This window comes from Netta rufina (assembly GCF_964035555.1).
Source record: "Netta rufina genome assembly, chromosome: 2".
Classification (NCBI taxonomy): Eukaryota; Metazoa; Chordata; class Aves; order Anseriformes; family Anatidae; genus Netta; species Netta rufina.
In genome coordinates this window covers 123,164,276-123,182,359 of record NC_140124.1, presented here as the reverse complement: position 1 = coordinate 123,182,359, position 18,084 = coordinate 123,164,276, and the positions used below count along the sequence as shown (strand labels likewise).

Genomic DNA, 18,084 nt, shown 5'->3' with positions numbered 1-18,084 from the left:
GGTAGCACTTATGTGAGACAAGTATTGTTCCTGACTAATATAATGTTGTCTGTAATACTGGCGACATTTTTTGTATTACTTTTTTTTTTTTTTTTTTTTTTTTGAGGAAAGCCAAGGGACCATGATCAGCAATTTCTAAGTTTGAAAAAAAAAAAAAAAATGGGGGTAGGGGATTCCATTGAATCCACCAGCTCATAAGCAAAGGTCTGGTATATGCAAATATCTCACATTTAGTTGTCTACTTGCATCATTTATGTATTTTCTTTTCTACTAGCATTTTGCACACTTAGGAAAATGTTCTGTACCACACAGGTAGAACGCAAGTTACTGACTTAATAAGCAGGTTCAGTGGAAGAAAGTATTTCTTGAGGTTATTCAGAAGCTCATAATTTGAACTGGCGGGGCACTTTAAAGCACCAGTGACTTGCCATGTGGCAAAGTTTGGTAAATCTGTATTTGCAAACTTGCTCAGTTCTGACTCATCTTTTCTTTAAATTTTTTTGCATCTTTTACTCCTGTCTTGAAACATCAAAACTGAAGAAAAAAAGATGTGTAGCATACGTCATTTAACCAAGCAAGTAGTAAGATGCAGTTTTTGTCTCCTTTCTCAGAAGAAAGGATATGAGAAGAGGAAGAGGGCAAGCAGTGGTACACAACGAGCAAACCCCTGGCACTCAATGGCACTCAGTAACAAAAACAGAACCGTAACCTTGCAGGAACACACAAACATCTTAGCAGGCTTCTCCTGTTGTGAGTCTGAGCTGATTCAGACAGGACGTGTACAATAGGTCAGCAGTAGTGTCAGCATCATTGAGTCAAGACGTACATCTAGTGGGATACTTGGGGTTCTAGTGTATTGCAACAAGGAAAGGCTAGCACGCTGCATCACACTCACCATTTTTACCTTAGTTAGCTTTTCTCCTACGTTTCTGAGGCAATGGCATCAAGTAATGAAAAGGATATCATTTTCCTGGGGGAGCTGTGCTGTATCTGTTCCCTTATCAATCCTAGAGCACCTTGTCCTGGCTAAAGGAACTTTTGTCTTTCTTAGAGATGCCAAGACTTGTCAGTCTGCCTCAAAGGCACTGTTTGTTGCCCCCAGGTACTCCGACTTCTTCTTGTGCTTCATCCACATCTTCCTCAGCAGGCTGGGCGTCCCGCACAGGTTTCCTCCTGTCAGTGGTAGAGATGCTTCTGCTCCTGGTGGCAGGGTCAGGTCGTACTCTGCCATCTTCCTCAAGCGCTGCCTGTGGCTGGCAAATAAAGCACAGGAGGGCTGGAATAAAGCACTCTGGGGCCCTCTTTCTGTCTCTATGATGACCAGCCACTGAAACCCATGGGCTGCCCGTTCCCAAAGGTATGGGTGTCCCCATGATGCTGTGACAATGAGCTCAAATGCCACCCAGATCCATTTCTGGGTTAACCATCTACTGATGAGATGCATTTATACCATGGTCAAACTGTTCCTTAATTACACTCCAGAGACAAAATGGCAACTTAATTACATTTTCCGAACTGCCTTAGGACCAATATTATAGACTACATAGGGGGAAATAGTTAAATTTTGGATTTAGATGTATTTTTTTTTTCTAGTGACAGAACTGTAGCTGACACCAGGGTGGCTGTACAATAGCCATGGTTAACAGTGTCATCAATGTGTTCTTCAGCCACTGTCTCCCTCCCTTTGGGAAGAAGCAGGTTTTCTTTGAGGAGGTTTTACAGCTGTGATTCAGAGATCTGTGGCTGAGGAATTCCTTGTGGTCCCAGTAAAGCCGTGCCTGGCCGGGGGGTGTCACCGCGTCACCCGTTCCCTCCCCACCGGGCAGTGCCCACGTGCGGCTTCACTGGGAGACGGGGATGGAGACGGGGATGGGGATGGGGATGGGGATGGAGATGGGGATGGGGATGGGGATGGGGATGGGGATAGGGATGGAGATGGGGATGGGGATGGGGATGAGACTCACTCGTCTGCGAGCGGGTGGTCATCCATGGGGGAGCCCGTGAGTGCCGCTGGCTTCGCTGCGATGGGGATGGCTAACGATGACGGGGGCTGCTGGGGGAAAAGTAACAGCACTGCTGAGTGGGAACCTGAGTTAGTCTGAGGAAAGAGGCTTTTATTTTTAATTATTTTTTTAAGGAAAATGAATGCATGCTGTAAATCTCTTAGCAAGAAAAAGCAGGTTAAGGACCTGACTGCTGTGTCCTTGCCCACACAACCATTTTACTCACATGAACGGTCTTACTAGTTTCAGCACAGCAGCTGTATGAGCAGGACTTACACCTCCCCAAAAATGTGGAAGGTTAGCAGACCTTTTTATTCCTTAGTTTTTATGCCTGGCTTCTTTTGTTCAGGTCATGTCTATGGCTGCTTTCCCAACCATCACAATTTCTTGAGCCTTTGTAAGTGTTTCCCCTGAACTTTTAGGTGTGCTCTGAAAGAATCCCAAGACTTCAAGCTGTTTGAAATTACTTTTGCAAATATTCTTTGAAATTCAACCAGGTTAACTGCTGGTAGGTGTAATTAGTTTCATCACATTAATAAAATTAATGCTGTTAATTCTGACCATCCTTAAATACTGGTCATTTTCCTTGAGCGTAGGCCAGCTAACAGCTAGCTGGTGTATTGTAGCCATACACAGAGCATTTGAAGCCATAAAGTTTCTGTAGCTTAGTCTAGTGTTGGTCAGAAACTTTTCAAAGGACTATTTTCTGTTTGAAAATCTAGTTTTTCTAGAATGTTTTGAAAATTTGAAAATTGTGTTTGAAAATTGTGTTTGCAAGAAAAAGAGGAGGAAAATATTTTAGCAAAGCTGAATCATTCTGAACCAAAACATTTTGTCCCTACTACTGAACAAATTTTCAGATTTTGTATGATGACAAATTTTCAGGTTCTATATGATGATTTCCTGTTGACTCTGTATTGACCTTTGTGATTGATCTGATCAACTTTTCAGCATTACGTTTTGGAGTGTGTGAATTATTTGACACTTGTTCCATCTTAGAAACACATCTTTTCCCAATTGATGAGGTTTCCTGAGGAGCACGAGGCTAATTCCTCCCAAGTCCTGCCAGGGCTGACCATGCAGGTGCCGGCCTGCCTCCATCCCACAGCGTGTCCTTGGTTCAGGAGGGGCATCTCTCCTGTGCCAGCCCCTGCTCCCAGCTGGGTAGCCCCTGGCATCAAGCCTGTCTCAAAGCCTTAAAGAAGCTCTACAAGTGCTGCCACAGGCTGCCACTCTGTTAATGTGGGACATGTTAACAGGTACCAGGTTTTAATATGCATCAGGCAGTGGCAGTCAGTCTTGCTATATTCACTTACCAAAGATTTTCTATCTGACTGGTGATTACAGGACTTGGATGACTCTCGTTCAGTTATTCCCACTGCAAAGCATGAGAAACAGGGCATTATCAGTAGTTATCCCACTGGCACAGCTTATGTTAAAAGCACCCTTCTGCTAACACAATTTTTGTGTACCCTTGATCTCCCCACCAGGTTTGCCCTGTCTAGGAGCAGGGAGTCATTCTCCCTTCTGGGTTGACCCAAGGAATTATTCTTACTCGGACAGCGATGTGTGTGACATCCACCCCACCACAGGGAAGGATTTTAACCTTTCTGTCTGCCTCTGGCTGAGTGGGACCTCCCTCTGCTGTTCTCGAGCCTGGAGGTTAGCTTGCAATTACAGGCGAGTGCTCAGCCAAGGCCTTCTTCTCATGTAAATGCTCACTGACATTCCTGCTTGTTGTGCCAAGGAAAGAAATGAAGAAGGGATTCCAGATTTTTTTTTCTCATGGAGCCAAATCCTCCCTTTTGGCTGTGGGAATGATGTGGATCTCTCTCTGTCTTTTTCTTTTTTTTTTCTCCCCTCTTTCTTTTCATTCCTGGCCATTTTTAGGTGCCTGCTCTTTTTTAAAAGTGGTATTCAAGTAAGGGAAGAGCACAGACATACAGAAACACCAGGACTCACCAAGATAGAAGATACAATATTATTCACAACTGCTGTTACCAAGGAAATATAAATAATGACTGGAAACCTCAGAAATAGCAGAGATGCTGCTTATAGCACTGCCTCCAGCGTGAGTTAACAGTCAAAAATGTCTTGTCCTTCTGGGGGCAATAGCTGACCGAGATAAATATCTTAACTAGCTTCTCTCCTGCTGCTCTCCCCCACCAGTAATTCCATTAGGTACCTAACTGTATCCCTCACGTCAAAGTTTAATTCAATTACTTTCTCTCATCTTGTGTGTTAGGTTACTAACAGTATTGGGAAAGTGGCTCCAGGCACCAGTGCTTCAGCTAATATTCCCATTATAGATAACATATATAGTTAGTTACAATATATAATCTATATAAATATTACCATTTACAAACAATACACATAAACAATATATATATATATTGTTTATTTGTTTGTTTGCTCTTATATTGTCTGATTCTTCCATTCCCCCTCCTATTAGATATAGAAAATGCTCTGGTCAACTTTTGCAAAATATTTAAGCAAAAGTAAGTCCCCACGGCTTCAATTTGGTAAGTGCTCGTCAGGACAGCGGTGGCTGGGTGCAGTGTGAATGCCACTTCCAGAAGGTGCTATGGATGGCCAAGCATGGGACAAGGGTTGCTCCACACCTTTTACTCTGACTTTGCCCTTTATTTCCAAGATGAGTGCCTGCACAAAGCTGAGTACTTCTTTCCTGTAGAATAAACACATTTATACACATATATATTTAATCTATCCACCCTGTGAAGCAAAGCACAGCTTTGAGGGCTATCAGGAGTTTACTGTTCTGGCCCTGACCCCTGACCTGCTCCATGCTAGTACGGACTGTCCTTACGCCTTGATATTTGTACAGCATTTCTAATGCTAGCAATAGGCATGCTGATGCTCTCATCTGTACTCTTTGCACATTTCTAGCTTACTATGAAAATTTAACTGTTTGTTCTATTACCCAGATTTCAATTTGTGCTTTATCAAATCTGAAGTCTGCTTAATACTCAACAATAATTGTCTATGAAGCAAGCCTGGAAAACACCAAAGCCAGAACTATTCCCAGTAAGGATGTTGAAGGTTGTTTTTGAGGGTTGAAATTTATGTAGAGGGTACATTTGTAGAGATTAATGCAAACAGATGATGTACATCCTGGGACAAATATATATATATATATCACTTTATAACCCATTAGGCTGGCTCTCAGCTGTTGAGAAACAGCTGCAGAAACCTTTCTGCACTCTTTCATGGCACCTCATTCTGTGTGTAGATATTTGTTAGTACAAAGCATACTGAAACCAGAAGCTGTAGCACATCATCCAACCCAAACCGTTCTATGATCCTTTGATCATAGCAAAGAGCTATTTTTATTTTCATACAAATATTTGCAAACACTTCTGCTTTTCTCTCCTTAAAATGCTAAATTTGTAGTCAGGTGATCAAAAGTTATGAAGCACCAGAACTGGACCACGGTTATTTTATTCCCCAGAGATCTAGCCATTGAGATTCAGGCTCTAATTTGTGACCAGAAACCATTTTTCCACAGATTGTTCTGCCCCATTCAGTGCACCATATAGAGAGTGTTCACTCAGAAAGTAGTTATTCATCCTCAGCTTTTATTATTCAGTAGATGGTACCGAGTTTTCCCACTAGTGAATCCTCTAAAGGCTAGACTATTCATTTTTATGTGCTTTTCTGTATTGCTGATCACTGCAGTTAACATCTGCTCAAACATTAAAAAAAAAAATAATCCACCAGCTTCATAGCCTGCTGGCTTTTCCCTGTACTAGGGAAACAAAGAGTACTGAGTTTAAGATTACAGGTTCCTGGGATGCAGTTTTCAGAGGAATTGAGCAGAATCCAGCATGGTTTGCAGTCAAAGTACTGCTTTTTGTGGCAGCTAGAAATGAGTGCTCCTGGGTATCAGAGTCTGAATTGTGAAATGGGCACCCAGAAAACAGGGTACGTATCAGCTGTGTTAGGTGATGTGCACTGCTGAGGAACCTGTTGGCAGTGATGGACAGAGCTTAAGAAGCTTTTTCAGGAACTTGGAGATGTCCCACTGCGTTCTCTGAGCACTTTCTGTGCCAGGATCCTACACATGTCCTCATTCCGCTACACAAGCTAAGGTAGCCCTAGAGGAGCTCTGGTGTCCTGAACAGCTGCTCCTGCTGAAATTGGCCTGCATGCTTTCTCCCATTGGTGCCTACCTGGTCTCTTTTCCCCTTTGCTTCCCCTCACAACAGACACCACAAGCCTCTTCTTTCTCCCCCAGTCCCTCCCTGCCACCCACTGCCTCCCAGCCAGTCCCACACATTCCTTCTCCAACCCTCCTCCAACTTCTCAGCCCCAGCTCTTTGTTGAGCCATGTCCTGGCTCCTTTCCTGGTTTCAGATCTTTCCCCACAGTCCCAATCTCAGTTTGTCCCTTCCCAGTTTCCCAGGCCCTGCTCTTGCCCACTCTGTGCTCAGATCAGGTGCCTTACACACCGTGCAGTTGCAGAGGGCTGGTGTGAAGAACATGCTCGTTCATGGTGGGATCTGCTTTACATATTTAGCAGCTTTTAACAGCTGAACTTCCTATGTCTCTACCAAACATGTGCCATATGGGATTTTTCAAAGTCTTTTAGCTTGGCTGCATCTGGGTGGTTTTTCATGGGAGAGCAAAAGGTGTGTTTTTGATTAAAAGGCCACCCCATGCCAAACGTCATGGCCCTGCTCCAGCTTCCTCCTTCCAAGCATAACACATCAGCACTGAGGGAACTGAACGACCAGTCTGTTTATGTTTATGCATTTCCTTGTTTTTTTGCATTGGCAAACTCTATTTTCTCCTTCATGGGTTCTCACAAATATGATGAATAAGTTTTGGTTGGAAAAAAAAAAAAAAAAAGAAAATCAGGTCCATGGCTGACATCCAGAATCTAAAATTTCATACCGAATGATTATGTTTTGGCAAATTTTAAGCAACTGAACAGGGATCTTACATAATAAGATGAGTCAGGCAAGCTCAGTTATAAGCAATCTATCATCGCTGCAATACTGTCAGCTCTTGGAAAGGGAGAGTTTATGACTTTGAATAAAGCAAGTGCTGCTTTATTAGGTTGCTCTTGCAGGGAGCAGAGCTCTGCAATGATGTGGTCTTTATCTCATAAATTCCACCGAGTGTTTTAAGCATGGAAGTACCCTTTCTCTGCATAACAAAATGTCTGCTTCACTGCAGACTGGAAGACTGCAACACCTAGAAATGCTCTGAAGCAGTGGAGACAGAGAAGGTGGTGAAGCCACTTCTGAGGACTTACCGTGCATGGCGGTGCAGGGTCCCTGCTGCCCGCCCCGCAGGCGTCCCAAACCCCGCACCTCCTCTTCTCTGTAGAACATTTGGTGGAGATTACTGTGGTGGGGCTGACAGTCAGACACCGCTATCACCTGCAGGGAAGAGGCAAAAACCTCCTGTTAGAGTCAGGCTGGGACACGGCCACCTCTGTAGGCCAAAAGGGGGTCTGCTGTCAGAGTCCTGATGGAGCAGCCTTGGCTGGGAGCAGTGTGCTGCTTGCTCTTCTGACCGCTTTCCTGTCATCATGTTTGGTGGGGACTGGGGTGGGATTCATCTTGTTTGGTTTCTGACTCTGAGCTTGAGAAACACAAAGCATGGAAAAATCAGGTGTGTTCCCTTGGGGACCCAGGTGCTGAGCTGCAGCTTCCTGCATTTGTTTCAAGGGAACGAAGTGTGGCCCTCGTTATCTTATACTGATTCAGGATACCCCTCTGAGTCAGTTTAGCTTTAATTTCTTATTGCATCATATTTTGGGCAGTCAGTTTGGGCATGCAGCATGAATTAAAAATGCAATCTCTTCAGGCCTCTCCTGTCTCACCTGCTATTGACACGGAAAAGGCCTCATTCCACCCACTGGTCTGCCTTCTAACAAACACTCCAGGTAAAAACAAGACAGCCCTCAGGCACATCCCCTTGTGTTCATAAAATCGTTCATTTTCTTGAAATAAATTTGAATTCAGTGTACTGTTAATGTGCAATATTCTGTGTTTGTGAACCTTCTCGCAGATTAAAAACACATGCAAACAGATGTTTCCCAAAACTGGAACAAAATAAAAGCCCAAACCTGACCACTAACCTGACCACTTTTTACTTTTTTAGATTGCTTGTATCTTCAGCAGTCTGCTCTGGATCCTCGTGACCAGCAGGACAAGGAGCAGGAACAGACTGACAGAAGGCAGCAATGCTGCTGCAAAGGGCTGGTGAGGCCAGCAAGCCCTAATCCGAGACCTAAGAGGGGTTTTCTTCTAGTTGGGTGGATCTTGGCAGGCAGCCTAGCGCAGTCCCTTCTCTGTAAGCTACTTAAGGTCATGCCCGGTGCTAAGATAAAGCCAAAGGGCCTGCTGGTGTCCTTGAAGTCAGGCACGTGCAGCAGGTGGGGTCTGGCTCTCCTGACCAGCAATCTGGCACTGCCGGACAGGGTTGGGCCACGCCATCCTGCCCAAAACTCAGGAATGAGGGGGCTGCTGGTGGTTGGAGGCCTCCTCTTGCTGTTCCATCATTTAGCTCTTGCTCACACTTTGTCGTGTTTGGTGTGTGGCTGAAAATTTCTGAAGCCCTCTCCTAGCCAGGCACCTGAGGTCGCTGCTTTTGCATGGTCGTGGAAAGAGCATTTTTGGTAAGTAGGATGCGGGCTGCAGCAGTCTCTAGTCCTGAAAGTGGCTTGTTTGATCAGTGTAAACCACAACTGACCTGAAACTTAACAATCTGCCTGTGCATTGCAAGGGATGATACTTAGTTTGAACTCCGTAAATAGCAGGAATTATTTAGGCACGTTATCTGCGTTCTCAAGGTCTCTTGTGACATGCCATATCAGGAGTGCCAGAACTCCTTCAAGCAACTTTCAGTGCCGTTTGCCATTACAGTCAGGGACAGCAGCACCACCTCAGTGAACTTGCCTGTTCGCAGCATTTGGCTATAGTACACTTTGGGAGTTTCTTAACTCCTAATTTGAGACTTCACTGTGTCTTTGGCTACCTCACCCATTACTGTAATACATACAGACTTATCTAGGTCAGGAAACTAAACCTGCTGCAGCACACTTTTGATCTAAAGTGGAGCTGACATTTCTCTAGGGTACTTAGGGTAAGGCAGAAGGATCAGCTAGAAGTCACTTTTCTTTTCTAAATGCACTAGGAAATTTAAATCTTGTGTGAATGGCAGAATCACCCAAACTCTGCTGAATTAGTAAACTGCTCTTGAAATAATTACTGACTTAAACCTCTATGTTATTTGCACACTTCATTCTGTTTGCAGAATGCTGACTCTGAATTCAGAGCTCAATAAAATGTCTTTTTTTTAAAATTATTTTTATTTTTTAATGTGGACATGCACATGAGGGCACTGAGGCCTTGCACACCTGCTGGTGTTACACAGAGGACACAGAGGACTCAGGAGCGTTGTAGGACAGTGCGGAGGCTGCTGCAGCAACCCCATCAGCACTTCTGGAACAAAAGTCCCCCAGAAGAGGCCAATTAAACATCTGGGTTTGGGTAAAACTTCAAAGCTCAGAGGCTGGGCTATGAGGTGATTGTTTATAGAGGAAATGCCAGGTTTTTGGAGTTAAGCTCTTTTTTGATGGTCTAATGCTGATCTAATTTTTAATGTGGCAGCACTAGCATACACAGAGGGATTTGCCAGCTTTCTGCAAAGTATTCAGGTACTGTCATCAAGAGTGTTTTTAGAGTTGTAATCACAATACTTGGGGGATAGGAGTGCATGGAAATCAAAAGAAAGGATCTATTGTCACTGGGAAGAACTTTTAATAGGACAAGAGGAACTGCAAATAACAATATTGCTGAAATAATTTTACAAAAGAAGGTGCTTCTCCCTTTCACCCTTCTACTGCTATGATTGTACTTTTGGGATGAATTCTCAAATGTCATGGAAGTTACCTTAGGTCAGCCATCTGAATGTTAACTCACTCAGTGCTACACTGCTTGAGTATTTCTGCCCTGAAAAAAAAGTCTGGCAGATGTCCACGTTGCTTGCTATTTTAGCCCTCCTCTAGGATTAAAGTTGTGCATCCACTGCAATCACCAGAGCAGAAGCTCTCAAGTTAGCTGAGGCATTTCTACAGCACTGACTGCAGGTGCAGAAGTAAAAGTGAAAAATAAATAATCATACTGCTACGTTAGTGTGGGTATAGAAATTGGTAATCACAACTTCCTCACAGGCGTCTACATTCCACTAGGTGCAATTTATTTGAATGGTTGCACATCAGCAGCTGCATCACACTGAAAAAGAGGAATGCACAAGTCAAAGAGCTGACTGTCCAAATTGCATTGGTTTGCAAGCCTTGCTTATCTGGATCTGCAGACCATTCCTTAGGCTTGGTGCTCCTGCAGCTAATATGATGCTGTGTGCATCATGACTAAGAGCCAGTCAAAGGATATCTCTAATTGGGGTCAGGAAAGCCCCAAAGGAAAAAGAAAATCATACCAAAATACAGCAACAAAATAGGGACTTTCCTCTCTTGTTTTCTTAGACCTTTGTGAATGTAGTGCTGAGTACAACAGCTGACCCAACCCAAATTAAATATTAGAGGCCCCCTACGTGGCAGAAACAATTTTCTGCTGAGTTTTTAGACATCATAACAGGCATACGGTTGCCCTAGATTTTGATGAGAGCTAGCTGAAAATTATCCAGCTGAATAGGTTTATGAGAAAGTTCTGATTAGAGGAAATCTGGGCATTTGGTTGGAAAAGTATTTATTTTGTCAAAAACAAACAAACAAACAAACAAACAAACAAAAAAACCACTGTCTAAGCATTCTGCCTTATTAAAACAGTTCACTTTTTGTTTGGGCTTTTATGCTCTTTTTACATTATGTGACAACATATGTGAGAGCATAGCAAATAAAAAAAAAGTTTCTAAAAACAGCTTATTTTGAGCAACACTGGGACACTGAATTTCATCCTCATTTGGGTCGAAGAGTCACTTCAAAACCTCAGCCTGAGTGACTGGGTGAAAATAATATTTTTACAAACTGAGAAAATACACACATTCGTGGGTTTTAGTCAAAAACACTGGAATATTCCTGATTCTTATTGGGGTCCACTTCAGTATCCTATGAAGTATTTGGGTTCCGTGATCTGCTTTAATAACCGGGAGAGGGGATGGGAGCAAATATGGCAAGTTTTTTCGCAGTGCATGGGTACACGTGGTAAGCAGGGGGACCCGTGGTGCTGTGGGGAGATTAGGGAATCTGGACTATAAAGAGAAGGGTATCTACAAATGGGGATCAGGCTGGTAAGTAGGATAGAGCATGGTAAGAGGAAAGACCATGGAGCAAAATCTTTCAACAAAGTGCTAGAGAACTACCTGTGTCTGTAATGAGAAGAAACACTTTGACAGAAGAGTCTTAAAGCTTGTGCTTTAACATGCACAAGAGAAAGCAGGGCTGTCATGCCTACAAGACAGAACTGCAATAAAAGGATGATGGAAGGGGTCTTGAATAGGCTAACTGGGTTTAAGAAAGGAAAATTGGCTCTGAAGACAAGAAAACTCAAATGAAACCGATGTGTCAAACTGTCTAAACTTGGAAAACATTTTCTCAGTGTTCAGATCTTTTACTAATGCTGTTATTACTATTTATTTAATAATAATGCCCAGCAGATATAATCAGGGACAAAAATACATAGAGACCTATTGAGGAGAACTGCAATGAACACAAGTCACCCATTCAGTGAAGGGAAAGCAGGGAATGAGGAGAAGAAAACTGAGACTGCATAGCATAGGGCTGTGTTTAGGCATTTTTCTGCCCAAAGCAGGAGCGAGCACTGTGCTGGATGGTAGGAATGGAGAGAGAGGAGAAAACCATACACAGATGCAAGCTGCTGAGGTGTTTAGGTGCCAGGTTGACCCTGTGCCACCAGGACCAAAGGACAAGCATCCTCCCATGGCTCCCTTGGAGTCATTTTTTTGACTGGAGGTTACAGCCCATCGCTTGAGGTTTTCCTCCCAAATTCTCTGTGTAATGTGGTACTGGCTCCTTGGTTTATGTGTGTATGTGTTGCTATGATTTGCTTGTTTTTCTTTCCTGCCTGTCCCTCTGGCATTATTATTAGTGCTTTATGGATAAGAGTTAAGTCTGTGAATCCCTCAGATGACCCATGTTGATAAGCTATGTTCATTTTGAATAGCTCTGCACAAAGACCTTTTTTTTTTTTTTTTGAGTAGTTTCAAAGTAATTCTGTAATAATCTGTATATACAGACTAAATCATCTGTAGCTGTATAGGAACTCCCTTTTCTCATTCTCTGCATCAGACACTGCTGAACTTCTTTGCCCTGAACGATCTGCTTCCCATTTCTCCATGGCATTTTGAAAGATAAGCTTAGCCAAGTAGAATGAAAACAAACAAACAAAACAAAGAGAGAGGGAGAGAAATTTTTCTTACACTCTTGGTTAGGATGTGCTGCGTACTTTTGGCTCTCCTCCGGGCAGGACTACATGCTGTGAAAAGAACAACAGAAAAACGGTCAGGGTGGGGTGGAGGCAGACATGCCCAACTAGCATGCAACGGTGGTGTCCATTGAAGATGCTGGTGAGGATCTTGCTGGTTTGGGGTGGAAATGGGCACTGCTCTTTTTGGGGTGAAGTGTTAGGAGACCAGCAGCGACCCTCACCTCAGGTAGGTTTCCTGACCCGCTGCAGGGGGGCACAAGCTGGGAGAGAGCCTCCAAAGAGGCCCGTGGTGTTTGACACTGGTCTGGTGGCTCTGTGCATGTCAGCTCTTCTCTTAGCCCCCATGCTGGGGACATAGAAAAGATAAGGGCTGGAGACAGCTGGTGTTGGATAATAACTGATATTATTGGAGGAAAAGAAAAAACAAACAAAAAAACCCACCACCACTACCACCACAACAAAACCTCACCTTCTTTCAGTCTTATAAAGCCACTTCTCATTACTTCGTGGTGCTGTAGCTGTGCTACACCAGTGAGATTAGGTCAAATACACCTCTGACATGCCTCCAAAAGAATGGCATGGTGGGGAGGGGAGGAAAAGAGGGTTTAAGGGGGATTCCAGCTGAAACAACCCAAAAGAAAGTATTTTTTTAAACATCACCACAGAGACCATTTTCTAGCTATACAATGCAGACATCTGTGGGCATAGGGCAAGAGCCTTCCCAAAGTGTCTGCACTTTCCCATGGGTTTCCCAGAGGAATTAATATGTGACCTTTTCCTACAGGAGGCTATGTCCTGGCCTGCTGTCTAATGATATTTGGGATAGGGGCTCTTTGGTGTTAGGAGAAACTGAGCTTCTCCTTCCATCCAGCAAGCTTCAACCATGGCTAGTATCTACACTGACTTTGGAGAGGTTGATCACTTTATTTAAATACAGATTTATTTCTTTTCCAAAAAGCTCAAATCACTTCATGAAGAAATTTCAGTTTTATCACATTATGTCCAAATAACAACATTTGTGCTACATCTGTTCCTCTTTTTTTTTTTTTTTTTTTTCAGACACAAAATGACCCATTCAGTACTTTAAGTTGATGCGGCGTTTTGCTTAAAGTTTTTCTCCATTTGGTTTCTTAAACCCATGAAGACACCAAAATCATAGGCAAAACAGAAACACTAGCCACAGGACACATGAGAAATTAGGATTGTCAGCCAAGCTTTTGACTGGCACTCACACGGAAGTGACTGGGTTTGGGTGGTCTTTTTTGGACAAAGTGAAGATTGATTGAACACTTCTTGTTCCAGTTTGACTTGAGACCTGGGAAACTCAGTTATTCTCCCAGCTCTTGTTGTATCCTACTCTTTGCACATTAGAATTATTACCCTCCCCTGTATGCAGGATACGGGAGTTATGGCTACAGGATTTAGCAGCTGGTTACAGAAGGGAGCCTGCAAAAACTTTCAAAATTCGGAGCCAGGTTTAACTCTAATTCTAAATGCTGACCCTGTGGGCAAGGCATGTGAAGGGAGGCTTCCCATTCAGGCTCCGTTTATAGCCCAAAGGTCTTGAAGCATCAGGAAGGTTTGTTAGGGAGTCGCACGTGACTCTCGCTCTCCAGCTGAGTTTGCCTTTACATTTTTGGCATCCAGGAGCAGCACTGCTCATCTTTGCTATGCGTTAATGTTCGTGGAGACTTTGGAAGATGTGGAAGCAGCTGGAGTTGGCCCAAGGCTTCTCATTGCTGCTGCAAATCTGAGTTCCTGCCTTAAGGCGATGAGGTGCGGTCCTGAAGGACCTGGGCCTACTACAGCAGCAGTGGCCTCCACAGTGCTGGGCACTGCTGCTCATGCCACGGCCTCTCCTTGGATGGTGTGAAGGAAAACTGAGCAGCTTTTGGGGCTGTGGTACAAGATGAGCTGGCCATGGGACCAGAATCACTCTTCCCACACAGCCTGCATTTGTCTAAGAGCTGCCCCTGGCCATGCAGGACGATGCCAGCAATGATTTGTGGCATCCCATGATTTCTCCCTTACACATAGGGAAGTTGCCAGCCCCAGAGTGTGTAGGTGCTCAGTCACAGGAATCTAGGCATTTTGGCAATTTTAGTGGAGGAATCTAGGCAAACCGGGAGTCTCAGTGCCTACAGCCACTAGCCCGCAGGTCTGGGGATCTCAGCTTTCAGTAGCTCACTGTTCAGGTACTTTCATGGATCCAGACCTGAAATCCCCACTTCAGATGGGTGGTCTGATTTTCTGCAATGCTGAACACCTGCAGCCACCACTGAAAACCAGACCACCAGTTCAGACACCACAGTGAGGATACTAGTACTGAGCATTAGGACCCCATTAGACAGAAACAGCATTTTGGCCAAGCTCTGCCCATAGTTAAGCAGGATGCTAACAAAGGAGGTGATAAATCTTGTCCGAGTCCCCTGCTAGCAACCTGCTGAGGCACAGGGTGCTCACACACCTATCACAAGCGAGTTATCTGTGTGCATAGAGTTAGTGTGCTCAGCCATCAGCCTGATCACAGCCTGTTTTGAATGGGGTGGTATCCTCAAGGATCCCTACTGCCTTCTCCTGCATGAGTAGTTTTATATTTTAAAACAAGGCAAGCATGGGGTGAAAATTGTACAAGCACAATTTTTTTTTTTAATTATTTTTTCTTTTTTTCTTTTTCTGTGAATGTGTTGTAACTTGCTTTTGAAGCTGCTGCAATCACCTTTACTGCTGGTATTGCATTGTGTGAGGACTACAATCATTCATTGTTCACAGGCAAAGCACTTTAATTAAACTCAAGTGCAGAAAAGTTTAGTGACACAAAGAATCACCTTCATGTCTCTGGCATTCTACTGCCCAGTGTGAGGAGTACAGTTTATACGTATTTCTTCCAGAAGTGAGTACTGTTGTGCTGTTATTGGCACCAGGCTGGTGCACGATGAACCGTGCACTAATGTACTTAATGGTAATAAATTTGCCTATTTTCAGAGTGCGTACGATCCACAGACTGACTCACTCGCTGCCTGTCATTTGCCAGCATACGTGGCAAATGGCTCACATGGGCTGAAGAAAGGGAAGGCATGAAAGGGAAGTCACAGCACCAGCAAACATGCAATTACTTGAATAGCCATTGAAAGAAGAGTGAATTGCGGAGGTAGACGCGAGTGACCCACTTGCACAGGAATACAATGGCAGCAATGAAAACAGTGGGGTTGCGGGACTCTCCCTGCAAACACGATTTTTCTGCAGGGAGCAGGAGCAGGGAGGCATGGCTGAATTCTTGCAGATGCCATTTCTGGATTTGCCTGCAAGAGGATGTTTGTATGTACAGTCCAGATTTCAGGCAACAAAAACAATTACAATGATGGTTCACTTTGTCATTTCCACTTACATTCTGAAATTAAGCAGCTGAGAGCTCAGGCTTGCAGCTTGCAAGTAAAGATCAGATCTGGCCCCACAATTTGTTTTCCCTGCTTTTACCTGCTTTCTTTTTCTTGTTGCTGAAATATGCAGCTATTGAGTTTAAACTAATTTGTTCAATCAAATGCAGACTAGGCTTTGTCCGGTTCTTACTCTTCATTACAAGCAATTAATGTTAATCATGCATTCATTTCGAGGGCATGGCTTTGGAAATGTTCCACTTATTGAGCCAGCAGACTTAAATTCCACATTCATGCAGTTCACCCAGTTCATCTGAGCTGCTAACTGCTCACAGAACTTCATTTTCTTTTCTATCACACAGAATAGCCACACAGTTGCAAGCTGTCACTTTAGCAATTACCTCATAGGTACACGAACACTGACTCCAGATCTCTCCCAATTTTGCCTGTGCGAGGATTTTACACAGCCACAATGTCGAAGCACCTGCATGGATTAGCTCCAGAAAGAAGCAGTGAGCACCGAGCTGGCAGCGCAGCGCGGCGCAAGCAGAACAGACAGATGAGCTGCTCCTTTCAAAGGTTTCTCTAAGGATAAAACCCTCCTTCCATCCAAAAGACAACACCGCGCCCAGCATTATAGTTCCGATGTACTCACATTTGGATGAAATCACGGTGGTGAAAACTTCTAAATTTTCGTCGCTGCAGCTGTAAATCTGGTGCATTTTCCACCTCTCTCTCCTGACTGCCTTTCAGCTTCATGCAACTGCTCTGAACTTCTGGTAAATAGGTTTCACTAATCCAATCTGGCTCTGTGATCATTGTCCAGATCTACAAAGGACAGACTGATGCTGTGATCTCATCTCATTCCATATTCTTCATTGCAACATTTTCTGCTCCCATCTGCCTTTTTATGAATACTATTAATGCAAAGATTTAATTTAGCTGTTACTTAAACCTCTACTCAGATAGGAACATTTTATCCTTTTACCAGTTTGGAGAATCCTCTACAAGAAATGGCTAATAATAAAGTCTGCTCTGTGCAGCTAATGTATGGGCAAGTAAAATTTTACAGAAGTGCTGCAAGGTTTTATAAAATGAGTTGGGTTATGGTTTGTGTACTTTAACACATTTATCATAAAATGCTGCTCCTCCCATATAACAAGGAGCTGATTCTAAGTGTATTAAGTGTTTGGTACCTCACCTTTTAAGTTTATAAACATCCAAGCATTCCTGGGCATGTCAGCATATAATTTTAAATGCTAAAGAAGGGCATGTCAGGCAGGTATCCATAGGTCTGTATGTTTGTCCCCTGTGCTTTAGTGGTTCCTGAGGGAGGGCAGGTGGCTCAGTCATAGCCAGGTTTCTATATGACTTGAGGGATCTTGGGGCCTTATTTCACATTTATTCACTTCAGTATAGGGGTGCCTTTCTAAAGATTTCCAGTTGGTTCCCTCATGCTCCCATCAGAAGTTGTTCTTTCCACATCTGTGGAAATTTGCCCCCCTCAAGTTCTGCCACGGACATCTAAGCTTGAAAATGTTGGCTCGCAGGCTCCAGTAGCAGATGTAGCAGAAACACTTTCAAGTGCTTACTGTGATATTAAATTATATCAGTCCAGCCTTCATTAATACCGTAATTAGCACAGAAATTAATGCTGTCTGTCTTCTCCTATAGAATCCTGTCAGCAACAGTCCCAGCTGGAACGTGCCAGCAAACGTGGGCTGTCACTGTCATACTGATGTCAGTTCTCTTTGAACAGACAAATATTGGTCAAATACATATCCTGGAAGGAGGCTCTGAGGAAGGTGTCACTGTTTCGAGCAAGAAAGGAGCGGAGAGAAGCTGCTATCACTTGCTACCTCCCAGGGCAGCCTCCTGCTGTCCGAGGGCAGGGGATCTGTGGCAGGGGCTGGGGGCATTGTTCCAGGAAACCGTGCACTGCTTAAAATGGGCAGTGGGACGGCGACATAATCGAGCAAAAGTTCAATTAGTTTTTGATTTATTGTGCCACATGTTCTGCCTGTATGACTGATGCCATTAACATCAGGCCTGGCTGCCGTGTTCATCTGTCTCTGGCCGGCTCTCTCTGAACACGCGCGCGCCCAACAGATGGGGAGTTTCACGGGCTCGAAAGGAATTGTTTATCCCGCTATTGTCCCCGTGTCAAGCAATCAAACCAAATCCACTACCCACCAATAAAAAGATCAGCGCACCGTCCATTCAGCGGTGAATAGAGCAGAGGCGGTTATGCAGGGAGGATTTAAG

At 44.0% G+C, this 18,084-nt stretch overlaps 1 protein-coding gene across 1 annotated transcript; it reads right to left on the bottom strand.

The window, feature by feature from the left end:
* Positions 1-1,066: 1,066 nt before the first annotated feature.
* Positions 1,067-16,541, bottom strand: VXN (vexin; the record flags this gene model as incomplete). Its single annotated transcript, XM_084282752.1, has 6 exons — positions 1,067-1,253; positions 1,965-2,050; positions 3,320-3,381; positions 7,282-7,408; positions 12,435-12,490; positions 16,475-16,541. 6 exons carry the CDS (start codon positions 16,539-16,541, stop codon positions 1,067-1,069), a joined length of 585 nt encoding a protein of 194 aa, XP_084138878.1.
* Between the last annotated feature and the right edge of the window lie 1,543 nt (positions 16,542-18,084).